This window comes from Sceloporus undulatus, chromosome 1, assembly GCF_019175285.1.
Source record: "Sceloporus undulatus isolate JIND9_A2432 ecotype Alabama chromosome 1, SceUnd_v1.1, whole genome shotgun sequence".
Lineage (NCBI taxonomy): Eukaryota > Metazoa > Chordata > Lepidosauria > Squamata > Phrynosomatidae > Sceloporus > Sceloporus undulatus.
The window spans coordinates 342,190,045-342,215,773 of record NC_056522.1 but is presented as its reverse complement, the minus strand read 5'-3'; the positions used below and the strand labels follow the sequence as shown (position 1 = coordinate 342,215,773).

The following is a 25,729-nucleotide window of genomic DNA, read 5'->3' as shown; positions in this document are numbered from 1 at the left end:
GCAGTAGCCTATCAGGAAACAACTGGAGGTAAAATGGAGAGATATTTAAGGGAGATGGATGCATCCATATTTAACATCATAACTGACATCACAAGCAAGACATGCACAACAAGCCCAAATGTGTTGACTTCTTATTCAAGGTTTGTTTGTTTTTCAAAAAGTCAGCACAGGAAAGTGACAAGAAGCAACATTAAATATATGATGCCATGCAGAATAGATCACCAGTCTGGATAAACTCAGATTACTGTAAACCCTACCCTGAAGCAGGAGGAGGATTTGTCTGATTTTAGAAGTTGACTGCAATGATCAGGTCAGATTTCTGGCAAGATTGAGCTGTACCTTCCATAGCAACACACTAGGTAGTTAGGAATAGGGGATGAGAAAAAGAAGTGGAAGAAACTGAAAAAGGAGGGTGAGAGAAAGAAAATAAAGGCAACCCATTTACTATTGGTACTGATTCTTCTGGCTGATAGCTTTGGCTGTGTTTGACATTGCCAAAATGTGCCCCTTGACAGATGTCCTTTGCAGGAGTGCAGCCTTTAATAGAAATGAAAAAGTTTGCCTACCTGTGTTTTACATGTTATAATCCCATGGCCACTTCCTTGAGATTAAACTTCATTGAACAGAATGGAACTTAATTGGAGCCATGGTGGCACAGTGGTTAAATGCCAGTACTACAGCAACAATGTTGTGAGTTAGATCCCAGAGTTCCAAGGTTGACTCAGCCTTCCATCCATAAATAGATTGGTAAAATGAGTACCCAGCTTGTTGGGGGCAATTGGCTTATTGGCTGTAAACCACTTATAAAGTACTCAGTTCACTATTAAGCAGTATAGAAGTATAAATGCTGTTGCTAAGTGCTATTGCTATTAGTCTCACCCACATAAATAAATAGGGTTGCGCTGTAAGTATCCAGCACTCCCTACATCACAGGAAATTGGATTTAACAACTAACCTCACACCTTCCTACTGCTTGAAAAAGTGCAGGCTACAGAATGGCAATGGAGTCTTCCTGGAAAGTGAGTAACAGTATGGAGTGGTAGCATGCAAGCTAGATACCTCCTTCTAGAAGTTGAGGCTATGCTCTGTGACAGATGTTTTGAGATATTAGCTTGGTGTCGCCTAGAAACTATATGTTTCTAGTGAAATATATTGCAAATTAGCACCTTTTTCATAGCTACACAACATGTCAGTTCCAAAATAATTGAGTAAAATGTTGATCTTTTCAAAGCTCAGTGCTTGGAATCCAAATTGTCAGATTCAGTTCATAAGCCAAGAAACGAAAGGCTGCTTTCGACATGTGTTTGCTCACCATTTGAAATTTGTGGGAGGAGGAATTCTCCCTAGTTTCAGACTGACCCTTCCAAGTAAGACAGGCAAAGCAAAGCACATCTGAAAGCAATCCTGCAAAGCCCGCAAAGGAAATACATGTGGACTGGCAAAGTACACTACCAAATACTATGTTTATGAAACTGATCCTCTGTGGGGAAGAAAAGCACTAAAAGTTTCTTATCTCTTTATTATTCAATTTGCCCAAATTTGATTGGTGTGGCAGCTGCACCCCTTCCTAGAGAAGGCAATTTTAGTAAACAGGGCATGATGCCTTGATTACTTTTTACTGCAATGTGTCCTACACTTCAACCTTTTCGTAAATCATCTTGGGTCCCATTTTGGGAGAAAGGCAACATACAAATATATGAAATCAATCGATCAATCAATCAAATTAGTATATGGGACTGCCCTTGAAAAAGAGTCAGAAGCTACAGCCAGTGCAAATTGTGGCAGCTAGACTAATGTCCACCATGTATTTCAGACACCATATAGCACTGGTATTGAACCAATTGCACTGGTTTCCAATTTGTTTCCAAGCTCAGCTGAAGATGCTTTTTAAAAAACTATAATTACCTAGAGACCCATTCACACAACACAGTGGTGCTATTATTCCATTTTAACTGCCTTTGCTCCTATCTATGGAATCCTGTGGCTTATAATCTATTGAGCCAGTAGAGTGACTGAGTGCCTCTCCCCAAACTGCATATCTCAAGATTTCATAGGGTAGAACCGTTGCAGTCAGTAGCATAAGTGCACTACAACTGCATAGTATAAGTAGGCCCTTTAAGAACTTGGGGCTATGATATTTGTAAAAGCCAGCCATACTTTCAACATTTCACTGATGAAAACCAGGACACATGTGACCAAGCAATATCAAGGGTATGGTTAAGATGGGAAAATTATTAATGAAGAAGAACACACAAGTTAAGAAATGCTGCAGTAATCTGCTTTTGTCTGAGCCTGCTGGGAAGGGCAAGATTCCACCCTCTCAAATCCTCTCTCTCCTGCTGAATTAACTGAGTGCAAACTATTCTTGCACTGTGAACTCAATTTGCACCAAGTGAAGTAAGCTCAGGACAAAGGGGCAAAGTGGAGGAACTCAAGAGGAACTGGGACATTCTTTTAAAGTTACAAAAATGGGACAACAAAAGGATTAATTCGGATTGCTTGTGCCAAATCAGAACAGTTGGAAAGTTTGAGCTTCCTCTTCCTATATATCTAACCAGAATCTGAGATCTTCAGAAGAATTTTATGTCCCACAATAACCTAAGGACACCAGATCCCACCTGATATTGGAAGCTAAGCAGGATCAATCCTGTAAGTACTTGGATGGGAGACCACCAACTAATACCAGCTGCTGTAGGCTATATTTCAGAGGCAGGAACTGGCAAAACCACCTCCAATCATTCATTTCCTAAGAAAATCCTATGAAATTCATAGGGTCACCGTAAATCAACTGGTGGTTTGGGAGACACATATAGATGCATATACACACACAAAAAACTTGAGAATCACTGGCTCCATTCTTGATGAGCTCTCCATGGGTCATCAAAACACTATTCCATCTAGCCCTTGGTTTTTAAAACTGGGTTTATTTTTTTTAAAATCTGTTCTTAAAGAACACTATTAATCTATTTAAGAAAAAACATCTAGGGGTAGCCGTGTTGGCCATACAGTAAATCCAACAACATCCAAACAATGATACCTTTATTGGGACAACCAATTATATGTTGCAAGCTTTTGAAGTCACATGCTGGATTCCAAGGAAACATCTTTTTTGAATTGCAAATGGACATTAAATTTCCTTTGAAAATCTACCACTGACCACATGGCTAAAGGGGGAGGTGCACGTCTGCAGGTAGCCCTGCCTACTATCTGAACTAAGACCAGAAACAGGAAATGCAGGTCTATGACTAATATCTTCAATTTCTTTTTTCTGTTTGCCTGATGAAGAAGCCAGTGTGACATCGAAAGCTTGCAACATGTAATTGTACATTTTGGTTAGCCGAATAAAGGTATCATTGTTTGGATGTTATTGAATCTATTTCAGAATATATCACTTTGGGGCCCCAGTAGACAAAAATGTTATTCATAAATTCTTTAAACAAGCAAATGATTTCTGTCACTAAGAATAAAAGAGAAATAATGGAAACAAAAGATTAGATTTTTCTGATAATCCCAACTACAGTAGACTCATTAAATTAATGGGATTTATATTCATATTGCCTCTCCATTGATCCTAAAACAGTTGGGTACCAACAAGATTCAGTCCACATGCCCCTGAAGTTTAAGTAACAGGGGCCATAGCATTAAGCTTTAAAAATGCATTTTAACCGTGCAGAGGCTGTTAACAGGAGGAAATCAGAGTTCTAGGGGCAAAGCATTCCACTTTGTGGAAGCAACGTGGGAAAAGCCCAGTCTCTTGCTCTCCTGTCAAACATACTTCTGCAGGTGATGGCATGTTCAAGAAGAACCTCTCTTGAAGACATTAATGTATGAAGAGGTTCATAATGGACAGGTAGCCAGCACCTGAATCATTTGGGCTTTAAAAGTTAAAACCAACACTTTGAATTGGGTCTAGAAAACAAATAGCAACCAATGTAAGACTCTGAGTATTAAACTAATATGAACTGTGTAGCAGCTTATTTCAGCTTGTTCACCCTCATCCAGCCCATTATTTAACCCAGGCATCATTCCAGAATCCCAGACAAAGTCATCTTGGTCTTAGGTGACAATGAACCTCGGCATATTGGTGACACCTCAGTCTGAAGTTTCAAATGATCTCTCCCAATGATTTTGTATAGCTCTTTAATAACATGGGAGACACAGAACCCTAGAATCATAGAATCAGATCTTGGACAGATGGTTTAATATTCTACTATAGATTCTTCTAACACACTGCACAATTCATGGCTGTACAAATTATGAAAAACCATCTTGGTCCTGAGGCAACAAAGCAGGTCCAGACCATCACATTCCCACCATCATGCTTGATGGCTGTAATGAGCTTCTTCTTCTCAAACTATGGCAGGTTACAAACCGCCATAAAGTACGCGCTCCGCGCGTACTAGGGTTAGGAAGGGCTGTATTAGGGTTAGGAAGGTTATTACCTTCCTCACGGCCCTTCCTCCCAGTACGCGCAGAGCGTGTCGTAAATGGCGGCACCCATCCACATGGGTGCTGCCATTTTGATGTCTTGGAAGCTGTGCGTCCAGACGTGTCGCGGCAGAAGTGACGCCGCGAGGGCGCACTCCGCCCCTCGTGGTGCCACTTCCACGTTTCAAAAAGGAGTGCCATTTCGGCGCTCCTTTTTCGCTGTGCGGGGAAGCCTCGCGGTCTGGCCACTGGGGCTTCCCTACGCAGCCAATGGCGGTGGCGGGAAAACAGCCCCTTGAGGGCCGTTTGTAACCTGCCTCAGTGTTTGTTTCAACAACCATCTCATTTCTCACAGAGGCCAAAAAACCTGTATCTTTGATTCATCTGTCCAGAGAACATGTTTAAATATTTGAAGAGATATCATACTGATGATGGAGCAAGCTTGTTTTCTGCTGCTCCAAAGACTTGGACATGGAACAATGGATTCAAACTACTGGAGAAAAGATTCCATCATGAAGAACTTCCTGAGAGTAAAAGTCATTTGACATTGGAATATGCTGCCTCAGTGTGATGGACTCTCCACCTTTGCATGCTTTTAAACAGAGGCTGGATGGCCATCTGTCGAGAGTGCTTTGATGGTGCTCCTGCATGTCAGGGGCCTGGACTGATTAGCCCTTGCAAATCTCTTCCAATTCTATGAGTCTATGAAATCTTTGGGATAAGTGATATTTAGCAACTTCAGGCAAGCAGCAATATTCTTTTCATGAAAGAATGGTTTCCTTTTGTCTGTCTTTCCATTAGTCTTCTCTTTATTGTTGAGTCATGCTCACATTAGCAAGGTGAGAATGGCTTGCAGATTCTTGTATGTAACAATTCTTTGATGATGTAACTATTCTTTGAGAAACTTGAATAAAATGGTAACTCCTAGGTAGATTTTGATCTTGAATGTTCTGCATATTGGATTGGTAGAACCTCAAATCCTTAGAAATGTTTTTTAAACTGATGAACAGATAATAACTGCTCTTCTGAGACCCTCAGATACATCTTTTGACATAACACACTTTCACACAATTGTGTGAAGAAGATCAACTATACAAAGTTTCTGATTGTTTTATACTCATTCTTGTAGACCAACCTAACTACTTAATCACGTGATTCTAATTATTCCCTTTAAGTGAGCTGATACAAAAAGGGTTCATAACTTTTGCATCTCGGTTCTTATGTACTTATTTTTTGTCTAATATATATATTATTTTATTTTTTAAAAAGCATGGAAATGGTAAATGTAATGGATGTTGGCTATTTAGAAAAGGATATCATGGTAAAACTAGCATTTCTGCAATTATTATTAGGTTCACACATTCACACACACACACACACACACACACACAGAGAGAGAGAGAGAGAGAGATACAGAGAGAGAGATACCATAACTACTCCAATTTTGTTCATGAAACCAAGATATGTTGCTATGATCATTTAAAAGAGATGTCTAGAAATCTTGCACACAGAATAGGGGATGGGAACATCTAGCCTGCAGATGAAATACTGATCAGAGATGTACCCCAAGGTGCCTTTGCCCTCATTTCAAAGCCCTGCTCCCTGAAAAGTCAAGAAAAGTGTGCCTCTTCTGATCTCCAATCAGGGAAATCAGGGATTACCTTCTGCATTTTCCGCTTGATCTTGCAGACACAAGCAGTCCTAAAATGCCAGCTGAGAATATTTTGTAAGTGTCATTGGAGAGTATTACATTCATCTGTTCCCCTGCGTGACACAGAAAGAAATTATACTGGTTGTTTTGACAGATGATACTGAAATACTGGCCCTCTTCCTCTATTCCACTCTTTGAGCTATGATGAAGTCAAAAGACCCAGGACAGATCCCTGCAAATTAAATAAAGGTTTAAGAACAAGGTCACAACTCCAAGGTAGAGAAAGGGCTTTCCATGCTACAGGCCCTCCTGGGTCCATTCCTTGACAACTGCAGGTAAAAGGGATCTCAGGAAGCTGGTGATGAAAGACATCTGCCTGAGGCCCTGGAGAGCACGCCCCAGTTTTAGTAGGTAACAGTGGGCTTAATGGACTAATGGTTTGATTCTGGGTATGCTGGCTGGGATATTCTGGGAACTGTGGCCTCAAAGGTAACTTTCCCAAGTTCTGGACTCTTCAGTATAATTTAGCTTGAATACATTCTTTCTCTGAACTCACTAGCATCTGGAAGAAGATTGTTCCTGTCAGCATTGGAGTGGGAACAAGAGACAGTGCAAAATCCATCAAGATATTATTAATAATAAAATGGCACTAGAGAAGCATTGTTTTAAAAACAAAACAAAATAAAACTGGGTGGGGGCTAGTTTACACCCAAGTTCTGCAAGCCAAGCCTCCAACGTTTCTCTTACATAATGAGCCTTATTCAGGGTGGATCTAGCTGGCCATCTACTGGCTATTGTGTAGCAGTACACCCAGGGTTTCCAGGCAAGGAGATGGCCCTGTTTTGCTAGATGGTCAACTGTTTCTAAGATGATCAAGAAGATCTTTGTCGTATCCTGATCACTTCCACCAGTATACGAAATTTCCTGAAAGTTTAACATGGACTAAAAAAGGCGATATTCTCAGTGGGCATCTGGGCAAACTTATTAGAGAAACTGAAGAAAACACTTCTAGAAAAGTTGTATTAGGGTTGGTTTAACATTTGGTGAGACTCCCATTTCAGCCAGGGTGATCAATTAGGGAGCTGGATATGTTTAACCTAGAGAAAAGACAGTTAAGAGGTCATATGATAGCCCTGTTTAAGTATTTGCATACAGAGCATGTGCTGGACCTACCTGTATTAGCAGTGTTTAGAGTCCCTTCACTGGACTGTGATTGTGTTCACAGCTACTGAACATCCACAAGCACTGAACCCAATATTAAGCTGGAGGGACCAATATGATTTAACATTATGATTTACTGGGGAACATTTCTATCTCATTCCTTAGCCAGGAAACGCAGGGTGAGATGTAAGTTTCTTTCTCTTGCTATTTTATTAATATGTTCTCTCTAGAAATATCTAGGTCCTCCAACACAACTCTATGGTCAACTTTAACCAAAAGTTGCACTGAAAGACCTAGAGAGTAGCTCATCCAGTGCAATTCTATGGTCAATGTCTGGCAGATGTTGACCACAGAGTTGCACTAGAGGACATAGAGATTACTAGAGAGGTGTTCTCTCAGGTAAAAACATAGCGTTTTTGTTATTTGTGGTTTTTCCACATTTATGGAGGTCCTGTGCCCCTAACCCCAATGAAAGTGGAGGGACGAATATATATATTGGACCAGCTTGGATCATATGATAAATCAGGGGCATGTGGTAAACCCTGCCTTGTTATGCATGAGCCATTTGCAGCAAGAACAGCTAAGCATACCAGAGAGCTTTGTTCTGTGGCTTGTTTACTATGCCAACCAATGGAAGAAGCTTTTTTCTTTCTTTCTGCTTTGTTTCCCTCTCTCTCAAGAAGCCAAGCATGAAAACAGGTCTATCAGTGATTTCTAGGTAAAAAAGCAAACCTCAAAAGAGAAAGTACCCACATTAGGGCAACACAATAAACAGATCAAGGATCTAAACCTCCCTGTTAGCTGCTCCTGCTGCAAGCAGGAAGGATCAGGCAATGAGCACCAGCCTGCTGCTCATAACCAACAATAAACCAGGGCATCCCATACTTATCTTGTCATCTGAATCGGCCCATTAAACATACTACTCTGTGAAATCACAAATGTGGAGAATAACCATCTGTACCAGAGATACTTACTACTGCAATTAGGTTCATTATTTCAGCTGCTAAAAATGGTAAAGTGTGGGAAATTTAATCTTCTGGTTAACCCACAGTGAGACTTCCTATCATATTAGCCTATTCATAGATAAAATATGAGTAAATGAAGAACATATCACAGAACCTAGCATACATGTTTTGAATTCTTTAAGCCTTCTCTCAAAAAAGTGAATCCACTAAGAGCCTTGGGAACTCTGTTGCCCTTTGAAAAATGCTCACCTTTCTGTGGGTCATGAGGCTTTGACAATGCATTCTGAACAGGCTCTCTGTGTAAGGTTTTCTAGGGACAAATAAAAAATCACTCTTCATTATAGCACACAAGGCTGCTACAAGCAGAGTGCTACATCATGATGCTCTCCCTTTATATTCCTTAGATGCATAGGTCAATACAATCACATGCTGGAAGTCATGACCATCACAAACATCATTGCAAATTTATGGAGAAGCTGGGGATCATGGAGAGTTGAAAGGTGTTCAGACTCAACACAAACCCTATTCATCTTTATTCTCTCCTTTCCCTGTATTTAAAGGAGATCATCACATGCAAGTATCCCCAATAGGACAGATGTGCGTTTAACTGTCAATGACAGATCTTACCACACTGCCCTGTGGTCAGGCCAAAGGCAGCCTGTATGCAGCCCATATGCAACCTAGGCTTGTCTCACAGTTATTCAAGAATGGGATTTGCCCATTCTTGAAAAGCCACAGCATAAGCCCGGGATGCATACAGGCTGCCTATGGCCCAACCATAGGACAGTGCAGTAATATCTGTCATTGATGGTTAAATGTGAGTCTATCCCGTTGGGGGTATTCACATGTGATGATCTCCTAAATCTGTTGCATGAAATAAGATGCACTCACCCTTTTGCTGAAGGAAAGGTGAGCTTCTTGTCCATAGGCAGGGCCAATGTACATCTTTTGACAAGGAAAGCCCATTGCAAATCTCTTGCTAAGACACTTCCACATGCCTGAAACTGCCTATGCCCAGAATACTAGTGGCATACTTTCCAGCTGTCCTGATTTGGAAAGGACAGTTTCAATTATCCCTCTGCCATCCCACTATTTCAGCTGCTTTTAAAATGGCTCTGTGTCTTTCTCTTCCTCCCACTTTCCCTCCCTGTCTTCCTCTTACTTCTTTTACTGCAAACTGATTCTGACGTGCAAAAGTAGTTTGCACTCAACTCTGTACAAGTGAGGAGAGGTGAGGAGCAGGCTGAATCTTGCCCTTCCCAGTAACTCAGACAAAAGCAAACTGCTGCAGCCTCTCCTACCATATGTATTCTTTCTTATTAATATCCTTTGCCATCTTCAGCACACTCTGTTGTTATTTGACCACACATGTCCTCATTTTTAATCAGTAAAATGTAGAAGGGCATGTCATGGTGGTGGTGGTGGTGGTAGTGACAATGAGCACAGCCAAAAATCAGTTTGAACTACAATTCCCAGAATTCTCTCAAATTCTGGAAGTTATAACCCTCAAAAAGTAACTTTTCTACATCTTATTGGTGTTGCACAAATTTCTGCTGTGCATTTTCCACCAACTGTATTAACCACATAATTTCCTATCTGCTTGTAGGACAAAGGCAAGTTTAGGTTGGCATAAAAGGGTTTTGTAGGCATTGATCCATCTATAACATGTGACATTAAAATGACATATGACATTAAAAGCAACTATATTATCATTTAGCTTACATACAATGGGACCTTAATATATGCTGTGGTTTGGTTCCAGGACCCTCCATGGATAACAAAATTCATGGATACTCAAATCGCATTATACACAATAGTAAAATGGTGTCCCTTATAAAATGGCAAAATCAAGGTTTGCTTTTTGGCATTTATTTATTTTTGAAATATTTTCAAGCCATGAATGCTTGAATCTGTGGATAAAAAATCTGTGGATATGGAGGGATGACTGTAAACTTTAAGCCCTTCAGGTGTTCTGCCCAGTGCAATGAAGGGCCGGTGGAGGGGGGGAGGTTTGGATTGTGACAGTTCAATTTAGGATGGAGGAAGCTTGTTTTCCACTTCTCCACGAGAATAGGACATGAACATGGATATAAGCTACAGGAAAGAGATAATCACCTAAACATTAGGAAGATCTTCCTGGGACTGTAAGAGCGTTCGACTTCTTGGAGGTTTTTAAGATAAGTTTGGATGACTAGCTGTTGGGGTGCTTTGATTGTGAATTTCTGCATGGCCGGGGGGGGGGGGTGGACTGGATAGTCCTTGTGGTCTCTTCCAACTTCTTCTATGGCTGTTACAGACAGCCAAAATAAAGCTGCTTCGGAGTCACAGTGGAGGTATGGTGTTTCAATGATGCATACGTCCTAAGAGTCCAGAAGTCACACCAAAGCCACACTCCAGCTGGAGCATGGTTTTGGTGTGGCTTCTGGACTCTTAGGACGCTTGCATCATTGAAACACCATACCTCCACTGTGACTCGAAGCAGCTTTATTTTGGCTGTCTGTAACAGGCCTATGATTCCATTTTTTCCCCAAACACTGTAAGGAATATAGGAATGAAATACTTTTTAAGAGTATCTTCCTAAGCTCTGGTGAGATCTCAGGATCTCTAGAACTTATGAACCCTAACACCAACCATTTCCACTTCTCAAGTACAGTGCACCCACGTTATATGTGGGCATGCCTTACGCTCCGGAAGATGGACCAGTGCACCTTGGAAGGGGTAATGGTGCGCGTGCTGCTATACCACCACGCCACCCATGCACAAGCCCCATTCATTTAAATGTGGCTTGAGGATACATGGAATTCCCTTTACACAGGAGGGTCCGGAATGGATCCCCGTGAAAGGGAAGGGCCCACTGTATTTGATCAGTCCACAATCTTGACAGTTATCATCAGACTCTTTGAAATCATGTGTTGAGATGTTTAGTGTCTATGAGACCCAATTTACAAACATGTTACACCTCTCAAAGCACTGCTTGGGAAGGAATCACATATGCCTCTAAGCCTGGCTGTCTTTGATTTAAGCTGATGGGATACTTCACACAGTTTTATACTGGACCACTCTTCATTGGAGTGGGTGAAGGGTAATACATTAAAAATTGGAATGTCCAAGTTACAGATAAGATTTCCACGCTTACTGAAAGTTACGTCAAACCATTAACATATTCATAATTTCATAGAGAAATAGCTTCCGTCCCTAATATGCATGGACTCCATGAAGATTTTATATAGACAGTGTCTTAACATTTAATTGCTTATTACCAGTTAGATGGAACACAGTGTTTAATATTTTCCATACTAATTATCAAAACAAAAATTTGACATCCTCATAAACCCTTTTTGAAAACCTCAAAGCTATTTTTCCCCTTTTATCAATGTCCTATAAAACAATTTTTAAAAAAAATACAAGTAAAAGGAAACATCATTTGAAAAAGAAATGTTTGGATAACCACACATGTAGCAGGTCAAAAAAATAATAAAAAGGCAATGGATTGGTCTTATAGCTTCTTTGACCTCTTACAAAATTAACTATATCCTCTAGATATTATGATTTTCCTAGCTGTTGGGCACCAGGCTTTTGTGTCAGCTTCTCAGAACAGCAGGAGAATAAGCATTTTAAAATCCTTGTTTGGATTGCCAGCTGTCCTTAATTCCAGATCATTACAGATCTACAAAACATAATCAGTATCCCTTATTTCAAGACACTACAGATTCAGAGTGTAGCTTTATTTTAAAACACTGATGTTGTAATCATTTAATCCACCAACCATACAGGAGAAGGATTCTTTCTCCAATTAATAGAATTCATTTCACAAATTTAATGTGAAAATAAATGGATGTATGGGCTCTGGTCTTCATCGAAGAAGTCATTCCACAGAGCAACTGCTACCTGTCACTAAAGGCCTTAATCCAGGTGGTATAGGCACATAAACAAAGGCCCAGTTCATAGATCAGCTTTCCCCAGCCTGATATCCTCCAGATACTTTGGACTTCATGTCTCATGTTCTCTCACTGTTGGTGATACTTGGGGTGAAAGCAGTTGCAGTTCAAAACACATGAATGTTCCTATAGGTTGGGAAAGGCCATCATGCACCCAGAGTTTAAAAATGTTATCTTTTGGACTAATCATGGTGCCCCAGGCATACAATGAGTTTTAGTTCAAAAAAGTAACTTTTTTGAGCACTGCCTAGATCATAAGGAGTGTGTTTATTAACTGCCTTCAATAGACCTCAAATTATGATGATTCTATGGAGAGGCATCTCTAGGACACTCTGTCCTCATTAGCTCAGCTCAGGGGTCTTGCAGACTCAGGGCCATGGCTTCCTTGTTTGAGTCTAGTGATGTCCATGTGTACTGCTATTTCTTTCGTTGCATGAAGAATGTGTTTACGAACAAACTGTGCTCTTGCATTCCCACCACATATGATTAACAAGAAATCCTATTTAGGGGTGTGATCAAGTTCTTCTTGGATTCCAGTATAGAATCTTTCAATATCTTCTTCTTTTGCCTTTGTGGTTGGTGCATAAACTTAGATTATGCTTATATTGATGAGGACTGGAACACATATGGGAAAGCTGTCTCAGAAGAATGTGAAAAGGCTGTGAAAGATGACATAAGCAACTTGAATCAGGACTAAAAGCTAACTGGTAACTCATATGCAGTAATCACAAAACATGTTGAATATGATCCCACTCCTCAGGAGTGATAAAATAAAACTGAGGGAAAGCACTCCTGCCTACCACTGACACTTATATTTCCTTGTGTGGATTCAGTTAAACATAAGGCAAAGTTCAACATAATTTCTCTCAGCAGTTCCATCATGATGTTAAAGGTCATTTTGAGAGGAAAAGAAAATCCAAGCATTGGGAGAGCTTACACAATAATTCCTAAGCAGCTGAGATGGCATCAAGAATCACTGTGTGGTCAGGGAGACAGATCCTATTATTATACAAACAAAAATATTAACAGTGCAAAGACATGTAGGATTCTAATGAATATCTGCAAATTTTTTCATCCATGTGAAGAAAGGTTGTCTCAGGACACTGAGATACTCCATCAAGACAAATGTCAACCACCAACCACCATCATGTACTTTGGCCCTTCATAAAAGCAAAAAGATAAGTGCTTCTCCCTCTCAATTTTTATTGTTTTTTAACAAAGCCTGTTTTTTATGCAAATACACAAAACACATTGTTTTTGTGCAAAAAACAATTTTCAACAACAACAAAAAAGTCCTGAAATGTAAAATCATCCAAAATGTACAAAAATTCTTGGAATTTCATCCAGCCAGGAAGCACTTTTGAAATGTTTAATTCTCTTGTGCAAGAATAAAATAGGCAATTGCTCAAGAACTACAACACATACCCTAGCTGCATTTTAACAAAATTTTGTGCTCTACCAGCTCAAAAACACAATTAAGTCCTGAAAAATCACCAGTGTAGTAGTAGTTTCACATTTCAGTTGCCAGACACAGATCACTATGATCTATTAAATCTGTGCAGTATCATAAGCTACCCTGCTCTTGTCTTATCTCTTTTTGTCTATTTCTTCTATCCTTTAGCTATCTCTGCCTCTGTTTCCTTGTCATTCCTTCTCTCTCTCTCTCTCTCTCTCTCTCTCTCCTCTCTCTCTCTCAAATTAAATATCAGCCTGGTGCTGCCCATGTGGATAAAGTAATGCTAAGAAGAGACTCTGTGGCTGAAAGGGGATTCGAGCTGCCTCACTGAGAATCAATGAGGCATGGAAGATTCTGTCTAGCTCCTAGAACACTGAAAGAAACCAGTGCAGATCGGCGGCTATTGAAAACATATTCAAGAGAGAAAGAAAAGGACTCTGTTGCTGAAACTGCATTCATTCCAAGTCACGCGAGCAAAGCTGGAGGCAACTAGAGTCTGTATTTTAATATGCAACTTTCCTACCTTTCTCCACTTACAGGAAGCTCTGGGTGAATCTGGAGCAATTTGGAGGAATGCATGACTAATACTGAACCAGGCTTCATTTGTGCCAAAGCTCATCAGATACAGATTCATCAAGCAGGGAGCAATGAATATTTCTCAACCCAATTGGTTTTACAAGTATTAAATCCTATGCTCACTTTATTCAAAATCAACAATAATCTGTGGATATGTTTTTTTGAACTGCACAGTGCCATTTGGCTACATAATGGCTCTCCACATATAGTTTTTATGCAACTTTTCTAAAGTACATATTTTGTATGTAATTCCTTCTAGTTGAGAACTGCACTGTGAAATTCAAAGAAGCAAACTATCCAAACAATAACTGTTCCAAATGCGTATCTGGGAAGTAACAAAGTTTTCTTAAAGATAAAAACCAGTGAAATTCTCCTTATCCCCATCACAGAGTATTTCCAGTAACAGGACGCATCCCTAATTCAGGGAAAGTAGTAGGGTATAAAAATGTGACCTCCTAGGGGAAGGCAAACCTCTTCTGAACAAATCTTGCCAAGAAAACCCCATGACAGGGTTACTTTAAGGTCACCGTAAGTTGGAAAAGACTCAAAGGCACACAACAATAACAAACACTGTGTGTAAACAGAAACAAATTCTATATATTTTTTTTAAAAAAATCATTCAGGCTTAGGCATCTGTATTGGCTACCTATAAACATTCCAGGGACTAAAATGTGTTGCAGTCCCATGCCCACTTACATAGGGGTAATATCCAATACTCTCAATGATCTAAATTCAGCTGAGTTTTTCTTTTACCCACTGGATGGGAGAGATGGGATGGGAGAGACAACAATGGACACTAATATAAATGGGCACTAATATAAATGCTAAACCATGAGAACATGTGCTTTTCTAAATGCCCAGGGTCTTTCATTAAAAATACACAGATCAAGATTTGCTAGTACTATGTACTTTTACATAGAGTTTAAAGGTATATTAAATAAACAAACAAACAAACTGAAGGGTTCTGCCTCAATCATTCTTCCAGGCCAGGAGGAGGGAACCTACTATTCTCCAGATGTTTTAGACTTCAGCTCTTGTCGAACATAGTGACCATGGCTACAAATTGTGTGCGTTGTACTCCAAAACATTAGGACAGCACTGGTTGACCATCCTTATTCTAAATTCTAATACAGTCTATGGCCCTATTACACATGTGTCACCCTTTGTCAATCTCCACTGGAGGCTTGAATAATGGCCACAAATGATAGGAGAACAACAGGGTGTCTGATAGGTAATCTGACTCCCAGCTACGAAGAATTCATGGTGACATAGCTGTTTGCTACCAGAGGGCCTCAGTGTGAAAGACAGCAAGGATTTATGTTGTTATTAAGGGGATTTATTTCTTTTTCATTTGGGGTTAATTAGGGGGCTTGAAAATGTAAAGGGCTGATGGTGCTTGTCTGAAAATGGTATAATGTAGCTATGAGCAGAACAAACTGATTGCATGCAGCTTTCTGCCAACATCACGTTTACTGCTGATTTTAGCAATACCAATAATTCTGTAGAAGGAAAGCTCCAAGGCTCTGGCAAAGACTATCTGCATTGTCCAAGTGTTGTTCCATAGTTATCTTGCTTTCTGCAGCTCTTCAGGGTACTTTGAGCCAATAACTTCAATTATCTTTATCCTATTTCCTGACCCAAGGTATATTGGGCAAGGCCTGGAGGAGGTTGATTTTCAATGAAATTTACCACATTGCACAAGGTACCAGGTACAAACAAAGCTTGGGAAATTACTTTTATGGACTACAACTTCCATATTCCCCCAGCCAGAATGATCATGGCAAGCTGTAGTTCATGCTATATGCAGGAAAAACCTGTTGGAAATAACAGAAGCAGACTTTTCAAGACCCAGTGGAGCACCAAAAGTAGATAGATATTGATTTGGCAAAGGTCCATGTTCACATATTTATTAATTAGAATATTTGCTTATAGCAGGGGTAGGCAACCTGCGGCCCGATCCTGCCGCCGATTGCTGCCGGGGCCTTTGGGGGGCAATTGTCTATAGAAGCCTCAGAAACATGCATTTATATTAACATTTTTTTAAAAATCAGCAAAAAATTTTTTGCGTGTCCTCTATTTTTTAAAAAAAGTGTCTTCCATTTGAAAATTTTGTCCTACATTTGTCCTGGTTTATTTATATATTTATTTATTTATTTAAAAAATTATTTCATTATTTATTTTTTGGCTTCGGCCCCCCAGTTGTCTGAGGGACAGCAACCCGGCCCCTGGCTCAAAAAAGGTTGCTTACCCCTGGCTTATAACTTCAAAGTCTACCAGAGCTCCAAGGTGATATATAACAGATAAAGCAGGTAAAAGCATTCATTAAAAGCAATCTAAAACAATTTTATTTAAAACTAGTTTTAAATATACACTTACACAGTTAAATATGAAAGGGCAGGTCTTTTGACTGTCATCATCTGACAGGTTTGCAGAGTGTTCATGCTCAAAAGGCCTCTTAGCTTTGTGAGAGCAAGTATTTAAGAGGACCCTCTCTGTCATGTTTTCTGGAATACTACACAGCCAGAGTGGTGTAGTGGTTTGATTGTTGGACTGTGATTCTGGAGACCAGAGTCCAAATCCCTGCTCAGCCATGGAAACACGCTGGATGACCTTAGGTAAGTCATACTCTCTCAGCCTCAAACGGAAGGCAAAGGCAAAGCCCACTCTGAACAAATCTTGTCAAGAAAATCCCATGAAGGGCTCACCTTAGGGTCAACGTAAGTCAGAAACAACTTGAAGACACACAACAACAAACAAACAAACATAAGGGCAATGGGGCTTGGACAGTTGATGAGATGGTGGAACTACATGTTCTGGTCTCTCCCTTGAATCTGCAACCTCAGCATAGGGGAAATTGGAAAGACTTTATCAGGAGCTCCTGCAGAAAACCCTCTTTCAGGTTGGAATTCAGATCAGGATGGACCTAGTCAAGTTGCAGCAGTAGAATCCTCTTCGCCCAGACCTCTAAAAACCTTTTCTGTCTTAGTGTCATTATCAGAGGCATCTGGTGACTGGGTTTCCTGAAACCAAAGCCATCACCAGTTTCCCAGCTAGAGTGTCTCTTTGAAGATCTAAGCCTGACCCACAACAATCAATTTGCTTACATTACGTCAAGTTTTACAAGAGAAAAAGTGGGAGTGAAGAGTGGTTTGTAATTACAATTATGTCTGTGAGGCAACTGGACATCAGTTCATACCAAAGAAATAAATAAAAATCAAGGCCAGCAGCATGTTTGCTACCAGAATACTGATAATGTCTAACAATTCAGTTCATGCTAATTATTGTTAGCTAGGATTAACCCATTATTGCCTCTATTTCTACTGTTAAGGAGTGCGGGCAACATTGTTCATCTATCCAAAATGGCACCATACACACACACACACAGGCACGATGATGATATTGGCAGACTCAGGTGAATCCCCAAGATTTTCAGAAGTATATAAATTCTTTCTTTAAGAAGAGGCAAAGAGAAAGGACAAAAAACCAACAACAGAAGCAGCAACAGCAGAAATGAGAACCATGATTTACTATAGATATTAGACTATCTTAAACCTGTAACCTGGGCAATCAAGTCAATTAATCTGTGCCCTTATATGCAGATCAGCAGAGAAAGGAAGTCGCCCGCAGAGACCACTAATCTGCTGTCTGCCTGGGCACACTACCCTATCTCCTTTTCTGATCTTTTCTCTAAGGTGTAGTAACCCCTTCCTTTCCCAGGGAGGAAACAACTCAGTGAAGATGAGAGACAATGGAGAGCCCCTGAAGACACAGCATGTGATGAATGGTGCAGTCACACCTTTCCATCTATGGAGGCTTCCTTGTCTTAGAAGGGGGAGGTCTGAAGGCTTCCCTCCTACACCCAAGCAACATTTTCTTGCGAGGGCCTACTATTCCTAGTAATTCTCTATCATGATTAACTTGTCACTATAAATCCAAGATACTTGTAAAATCCTTAAGGATATCCTGCATGCAACATCGGTAAAGAGGAAGAGGAGGAAAACAATGTTCTAGTATCCTTCTCTGGTGTGACCCATCACTCTGTCTGAAATGGTCACTTGTAGGATTTTAACATCTGACCTTTAGGCTATCAGACAAAGCTGTTGTACCATGGGCTGCTCTAATAGCACAGGGTACACCAGCTCTGTGCTAACATGTCTTGTCTATGAACTCTGAATCACAAGCAAAGATATCTTTCTTAGACAGAAGCCCTTCAGTGATTTGCTGGATCAAAACAATATTGCTTCAGACATTTTTAATGCAACACAGCCTGCCAGGTTGCCTTTTGCTTCCTACCTGTTACTATCTAACCTTCTGCCTGTCTCTCACTGACCTCTCTATGCCTCTGTTTCTTATCCTATCTACCTATCTGCCCTGAACCCAACTTAGCTGAACATTTGCGCTCATGAAGTTTCTTCAGCCCACACTTTCACTGCTGGTCCAATTGCCGAGCCTTCTATCAATCAAATTAATATTCTGAATTTAACTTGCAGACAAAATGTTATCCAAAGTTGGCATCACTATTGTTCTGATTGTGATTCCAGATCCTCTTTTTAATTGGGCAGTCACAATAAACTAGAAATCATGAAAAGCAAACACTATCTGTGTCCAATTACTGAAGACAGAAAACTCCTACAACCTGACTGTAATGAGATATCCCTCCCATGAGTGATCCCCTATATAAGATATTAAAAACAAAATCAGAAAGTGTGTATAACTGTGCAGCCACCTTGAGTCCCTATATTGGAAGAAAGGTGAGATATAAATAAATAAATAAATAAATAAGGTTTATGCCAGGAGCTGGGCATAGCTTGTCATTAGCAGAGGCACAGACAATGTCCAATAGATTACCTAACAATACTGGCACATAAAAAACAGAGGAGCAATAGAGAAGAAAGTCAGGAGTAAGAACTTCTATTTCCACAGTGACAAATCAGCCCAGGAGAAGCACTGGTAAAATATAGTACTAGCATAAGAAAAGTACTAGCACTCACAGAATGCCTCTAAGTCTATTCAAAGTGCTTTTGCCCAGAATTAGCTCTAAGAAACATGGCTTTTTTGGACTGCTACCCCCCAAATCCCCCAGCCAGCACAGGCATTAACTATGCTGTTTGTAGGGAGTGTTGATAAAGGAGGTGGTCCAAAAAGATTTTTCCAAACCCAGAATACATATATTGCTCTTGCTTGTGTGGCGTCAAGTGCCTACCGTCTCACCTACCCCTTTGCCTAGGTCCTCCTGGATCACTTGCTCAATCTCCTGCATACTGCTCTGCGGAGCTTGGCTGTGGAGCACCTTGAGCGTGCTAGTGTATTCTTCAGGCAGCAGATAGTCGAGAGCTCCCAGGTGCTGTCCTACTTTGATGAAAGTGCCCCGGTTTGCACAGCACAGGTCCCGGAGTCGTTCTGCAGAACGCAAATGCACCTGGAGAGAGATTGTGAGAGTCACTGAAATGAACATGCTCAGATTCCTTTTACATTTTGCCAGAAGCTTTTTCTCCTAACCATACATTACATAGTCTCCCAAGGCATCCAAATGCAGTCCAGAAGAGATTTTAGTTTCTTTGTTGTACAGAAGAACCGATCTGGTGTAATGGTTAGAGCACTGGATTGGGACTTGAGAGATCAAGCTTCTAGTTCTTACTTACTTAAGAAGCCCATTGGATGACTCATTGTCAACTTTATCTACCTCACAGGGTTGTTGTGAGGATATAGATTGGGAAGTAAAGAGCTGTGTATGTTGTCCTATCCTCATTATAGGAAAGATGAGATATAAATAGATGTTGTTGTTGTGTGCCTTCAAGCTGTTTCAGACTTACGGCAACCCTGAGGTGAGGCTATCACAGGGTTTTCTGGAGCTGAGAGGGTGTGATTCACTCAAGGTCACCCAATGGGTTTCCACAGGTGAGAAGGGAATCGAACCCTGGTCTCCAGAGTCACAGTCCAACACTCAAACCACTACTTCATGCTGGCTCTGAAATATAAATGCAATACAATGAATAAACAAATCTCCATTAGTTTAGATTGTGCAAGAAGCATGTATGGAAAAAGCAGGTTCCTTTTTTCCACCAAGACATCCTGTGCTGATGCTTGCAGTTTACAAAGCGTAGAGTATTCCTGCAAATACTTCCATCACCCCCTAAAGACAGAACAGGGAAGAATGAGGCCTGACATCCACTGCATATGTCAGCTACAGGCAATAGACAAAGGGCTGTCCTATGTCACTGTTCTCCCTGAGGCAAGATAGTACTTCTGCCTTTTTGTATTTCACTTACAGAAGCCAGGTAGATTGGTAAACTGACTCTTATTTCAACACTGTGATGGGGGACAGCTTTCTTCACCTTCCCTGAGGACACAGTAGGCTAGCTTAGGGTATGCAGGACAGTGTCTGAAACATACTGCTCTCTCCTTCAAGAAAGAGGATAGACAGAGGGATGCAACTCCCCCTTCATATCACTTAGCATCTGCTGCCTGAGGTCAGTACCTCACTCTGCCAGCAGAAGGGCCAGCTGTGGACAGAAATGTTGCATGACCACATCCGATCTCCATACAACAAGCACAATTCAGGCATGCCTTAAGGGGACACACAAATGTGCAGCAAAAAAGTACTGTAGTTGCATGCAAAAATACTGGCTACAGCTCCTCTATAAAGCTTGGTACTGACACCTGATCTACTTGGTGTCAGCAAGCAAAAGCTGCCACTTTGCATGCCTCCATAAACCTTGATGTAGGTCATGCAGCAGCATGCAAAATGGCAGCTTCCGCCTCCCATAAATAAGACTCATACAAGGAGCAAACAGCTACTACCTTAAAGAAGCATAGTAGCCATGCAGTGTTTTTTGTAACTCAGGACTAGGCCATTTATTCTTTGTCTTTTGAATGCAAGTGATGTCAAGAAAAAAGGAAATAAGAGAGGCCGGAAAAGAAAGGGTGCAGCTGGGGGGTGGGAAGAGGGAGGGATAGAGCCAGAGCAGCTGGGCAGTTTGTCACAGTACAGGGAGTTCAGCCCATTACAGAGAAACAGCTTTTATGCTGCTTGGATAATTGTCCTCGACACCGTCTCCAGCAGAGGAGAAAGGAGGGGGGAGATCAGCTACTAGCAAAAGCTCTCCAGAATTAACTTGCATTCCAAAGAAAAGGGTGGGAAGGTTGGATAGAATTGAGGGGAGTTGGGAGAGACACCTAACCCTGATTTTTTTCCCCCATTTAAAAAATATTTTAATGTTGAAAAAGAGCTGTGTAAGTTTTTTTTTTCCAGTCATGGAATAAAGGCTACAGGGAAAACACAAACATAAATATGAATACACACATGCACACACTTAAGGCTGCATGTAAATGCATAAAGTTGAACCAAGAGACTAAAACACACTCTAGCTGGACCTCTGTGTTGACTCACTTCGTCAAATGCAAGTTTTAAAATGTTTTTGTCTTGGTTTTTACTTCCAGTACTACCTTGACTGCAAATTACACGAAGAAAAATCAGCTTCTACTATAAGGATGTAGAACCCCTTTTTTCACCAGGGCCCTGAATTCAATATCAGCTAGCATAGACAGCTGGACTTCAACTCTGGAGACCAGAGTTTGATGCCCCACTCAGCCCATAAACCCACTGGATGACTTTGGGCAACAACAAGGGTTCTCACAAGCTGACTTCCACTAATAGCTGGGGCTAAGAAAATAGAGTAGCACCAGGTATGATTCTTAATTATTTACAGTTATAGCACTTTGATACCACTTTAACTGCCATAGTTTCATCCTATGGAATCCTGGGATTTGTAGTTTGGTGAGATCCTTAGCACTCTCTGCCAGATTGTTCTTGCGCTGTAATTTAAGAGAGTGATTGAGAGAATTTTAAGTTTCTCACAAAACTAATCCCAGTGGGGCCAGGGCAGCTGAAGAAGTATGCATTTGCTATAGTTTTTTTAGTCTGGATACTATCTTGGACATTTCAGCCTTGGACCACAGTTTTCTGCAAATTTAATCATGCCACATAGTCACATTTTGCCCATCCCTCTAATAAAAGGGAGATTAAAGAATGAACTACACAAGGAGTTGTTCATGGAGTTATACTGAAGAAGGAGTAAGCTTGTTTTCTGCAGCTCCAGAGACTAGGTCATGGAACAATGGATGCAAGCTCCAGGAAAAGAGAAGCTGCCTCAACATTAGGAGGAACTTCATGACAGTAAGGGCTGTTCGACAGTGGAACAAACTCCCTCGGAGTGTAGTGGAGTACCCTTCCCTGGAGGTCTTCAAGCAGAGGCTGGATGGCCATCTGTCGAGGATGTTTTGATTGAGATTTCCTGCATGACAGCAGGTTGGACTGGATGGCCCTTGTGGTCTCTTCCAACTCTATGATTCAAACAAAATTTCTCCTAATGTTAATGTAATAATGTAGCCCTAAACCTGGAAAATATGGAGAAAGCTATCTCAAGAACAAATTGCACAAGAAATCTTTTCAGGGAAACATGATAAATGTATTAATTGGATTTTTCTAAAGTGTAATTACATAGAATGAGAAAAGGAAAAAAGAGATGAAGGGGTAGTACATAGGATAGTCATACAAATATTTTGTATTTTTTATTTTATAGAAAATGTCTTTTTGGAAATATGATCAGCATATATTAATGCATTTTAATTAAATATAAATGTATCAGTGGAGTTTTAGCTGGTCTCTGCTTTTGGCCCATGCTGCACAAAAGTTAAAAGACTATACTGTAGCTATATGTCATTCAGGTGTCAAATACACTGAGGGCTAAACTACATGATGTGTTAAACATGTAGTGTACAATTGAGCTTCTCTTTCTTTTTCTCTTTGCAAATGATTCATTAGTTACCCTTATCTCTCAAGTTAGTTCTTTCTTCTGTAATGCATTTTATTAAAAAGAAGGCTGAAGGAATGTACCTATACTTGGTTTACACATAGGAATTTTTGAAGAGACAGAATAAAGATGAAATGTTGACTTCCGTAAATTTGAAATATAATAAAATGTAAGCAGGATGAGCACAAAATAATAAGAAGAAAATTCTCCCAATGGCCTAGGACAAATGGGCAAACTAGCCATGTAAAAATCACCTGATCTCAATGGTATACAGCAAAGAGTTCTAAAACACAATCTAAGAGGCCAAGCAAACAATTTCCTACACCAGGCTTGTCTCTCCTAAAGCCCACCACATGTCTTGGATCACAACTCCTGCAGATGACAAGAGTTGTGGTACAACCAATATGAAACCCATCCCTCCTGAATCAAATTCTAGACCTTTCAGCAGTTTGCTGTGATGCTATCAATGATTTCATCACAAATAAAATCTACTGGATAAGAGTCAACTTAGATGCCAACATTGTAGCAAAAGTTGACAATAGGATGTCTAGAGAATCTGTCAGTAGGATTATCCTGGATGAGTTCCAGTTGGTGAGTACCACCAATGTGGACAAGCTGTTGGGGCAAATAAGGAAGATAACTTGTCCTCTATCCCTATCCTTGGCTGGTCATCCAGGGAGGAGGTGCAATTAGATTTCAATCACAATGTATTACTAATCCATCTCTCGAGGAGAGAAGTTTTCCATCCTGTTTAAAAGAAGCGGTGGTATGACCACTTCTTTAAAAAGCCCTCCCTGGATCCCCTGGACTTATACAACTATAGACAAATCTCCCTTTTCTGGGCAAGGTAATTGAGAGGGTAATTGCCTCCCAACTCCAGACAGTCTCAGATGACACAAATTATCTAGACCCATTTCAAACCAGCTTCAGAGCAGGATCTGAGTTGATCTTCAACTGCTGATTCTCTTGAACCTCTCAGTGGCATTCAGTATCATCAACCATGGTATCCTTCTGGAATGCCTGGGGGATTTGGGAATCGGAAGCACTGTACTTCAGTGCTTCTGGTCCTATCTCTCAGGCAGGTTCCAGATGGTGGTACCTGAGGATAACGGCTTCTCAAAAATGTCACTCTATCCCCAATGCTATTCAACATCTACATGAAACCGCTAGGAGAGATCATCCAGAGGCATAGGGTGGGGAGCTGTCAGTCTGCTGATGACACCTAAATATATTTCTCTATGCCTTCACATTCAGCCTCAGCTAAGGATAGTGTGTCTCCTCTGAATGAATGCCTGAAGGAGGTAATGGGCTAGATAAGGAAAAACAAACTGAAGCTGAATCCAAACAAGACAGAAATGCTTACTGTCAAGGATCCTAACTAGGGTTTGTAGGTATGTCAATCAGTACTTAGTTACACTCCTCCTGAAAGACTATGTTTGCTTTTTGGGGGTATTTCTGGATCTGTTGCTCCAAATGACAGCTCAAATAGGTACAAGGGCTAGCAGTGCTTACTATCAGTTTTGGCAATTACTCCAGCTGCACCCCTACCTAGAGTAGGAAGACCTGAAGATGATAGTGCATGTGCTGGTAACTTCAGGACTGGACTTTTGCAATGCACTGGACATTGGGCTAATTTGTGCCAATTTTGCAAACTTCATTTAGTTCAGAACACGGCAGCCAGATTGATTACCAGGACATTCAGGAGTGAACATATTACACCGGTATTAAAATCACTCCATTGGCTGCCAATTAGTTTCCCGGCAAGGCACAAGGTGTTGGTTATTACCTTTAAAGCCCTACATGGTTTGGGTCCAGGTTACCTTCATACCATATAATCCACCCCATACACTCAGGTCCTTTGGAGGACATTTATTGTAGTCTGCCAGGATTAGGTTGGCAACTGTCAGCCAGAGGACCTTTTCTTCAGCTGCTTCTAGACTATGGAATGTCCTGCCAGAAGACAGTTGACAGGTGAATACTCTACCCAAATTTAAAACGGCTCTGAAGACCAGTCTCTTCCAGCAGGCTTATCCAGAAGATTTTTACATTGTGAAATTTAAATGATGAATTGAAAATATGAATTATTTTAGAATGTGTATGCCCTATTTGTCCTTTTAAACTATTGCATATCTTAGTTAATGTGCTTTAATTGAGGAGCCCTGGTGGCGCAGTGGGTAAATGCCTGTACTGCAGCCATTCACTCAAGACCACAAGGTTGCGAGTTCAAGACCAGCAAAAGGGCCCAAGCTCGACTCAGGCTTGCATCCTTCCGAGGTCGCTAAAATGAGTACCCAGACTGTCGGGGGCAAATTAGCTTACTTGCTAATTAGCTTACTTGCTGTTCACCGCTATGATCTTTGGAATAGCGGTATATAAATAAAACAAATTATTATTATTATTATTATGTTGTGTATTGTTCATTTGCTGTTGTTTCCCACCTCGATCCAAGGGGAGTGGTGGGTAAGTATTACTGATTCATGGGGAGAGGAGGTTAGAATGAGGATGAGGATGAGGATGAGGAGCTAGATTGGGAAAAGCTGCCATACTTCATCAGGCCAGGTTGCAAATTGAATGAGTTATTGTCTTGATCTTTGCTTACTGCTACACCAACTGTATCCATCTTAGGATGCTCACTCTGGGTGCCAAGATAAGCTTGGCAGCTTGGCATTTTTGTGAATGAGCTCTCTGTAATGGGATAGAACAAAAAAAATGTCTTTAACCTTTTTAAAAATCTGACAAGT

General features: G+C 40.7%; 1 protein-coding gene across 1 annotated transcript in view; it reads right to left on the bottom strand.

The window, feature by feature from the left end:
• Window positions 1–25,729, bottom strand: part of ADCK1 (aarF domain containing kinase 1) — a 179,545-nt gene that overhangs the window by 91,805 nt on the left and 62,011 nt on the right. The window contains exon 4 of the mRNA XM_042468428.1: window positions 19,391–19,594. Within this exon, the coding sequence (XP_042324362.1) occupies window positions 19,391–19,594 (204 nt within the window). The remainder of the gene's footprint in view (window positions 1–19,390; window positions 19,595–25,729) is intronic.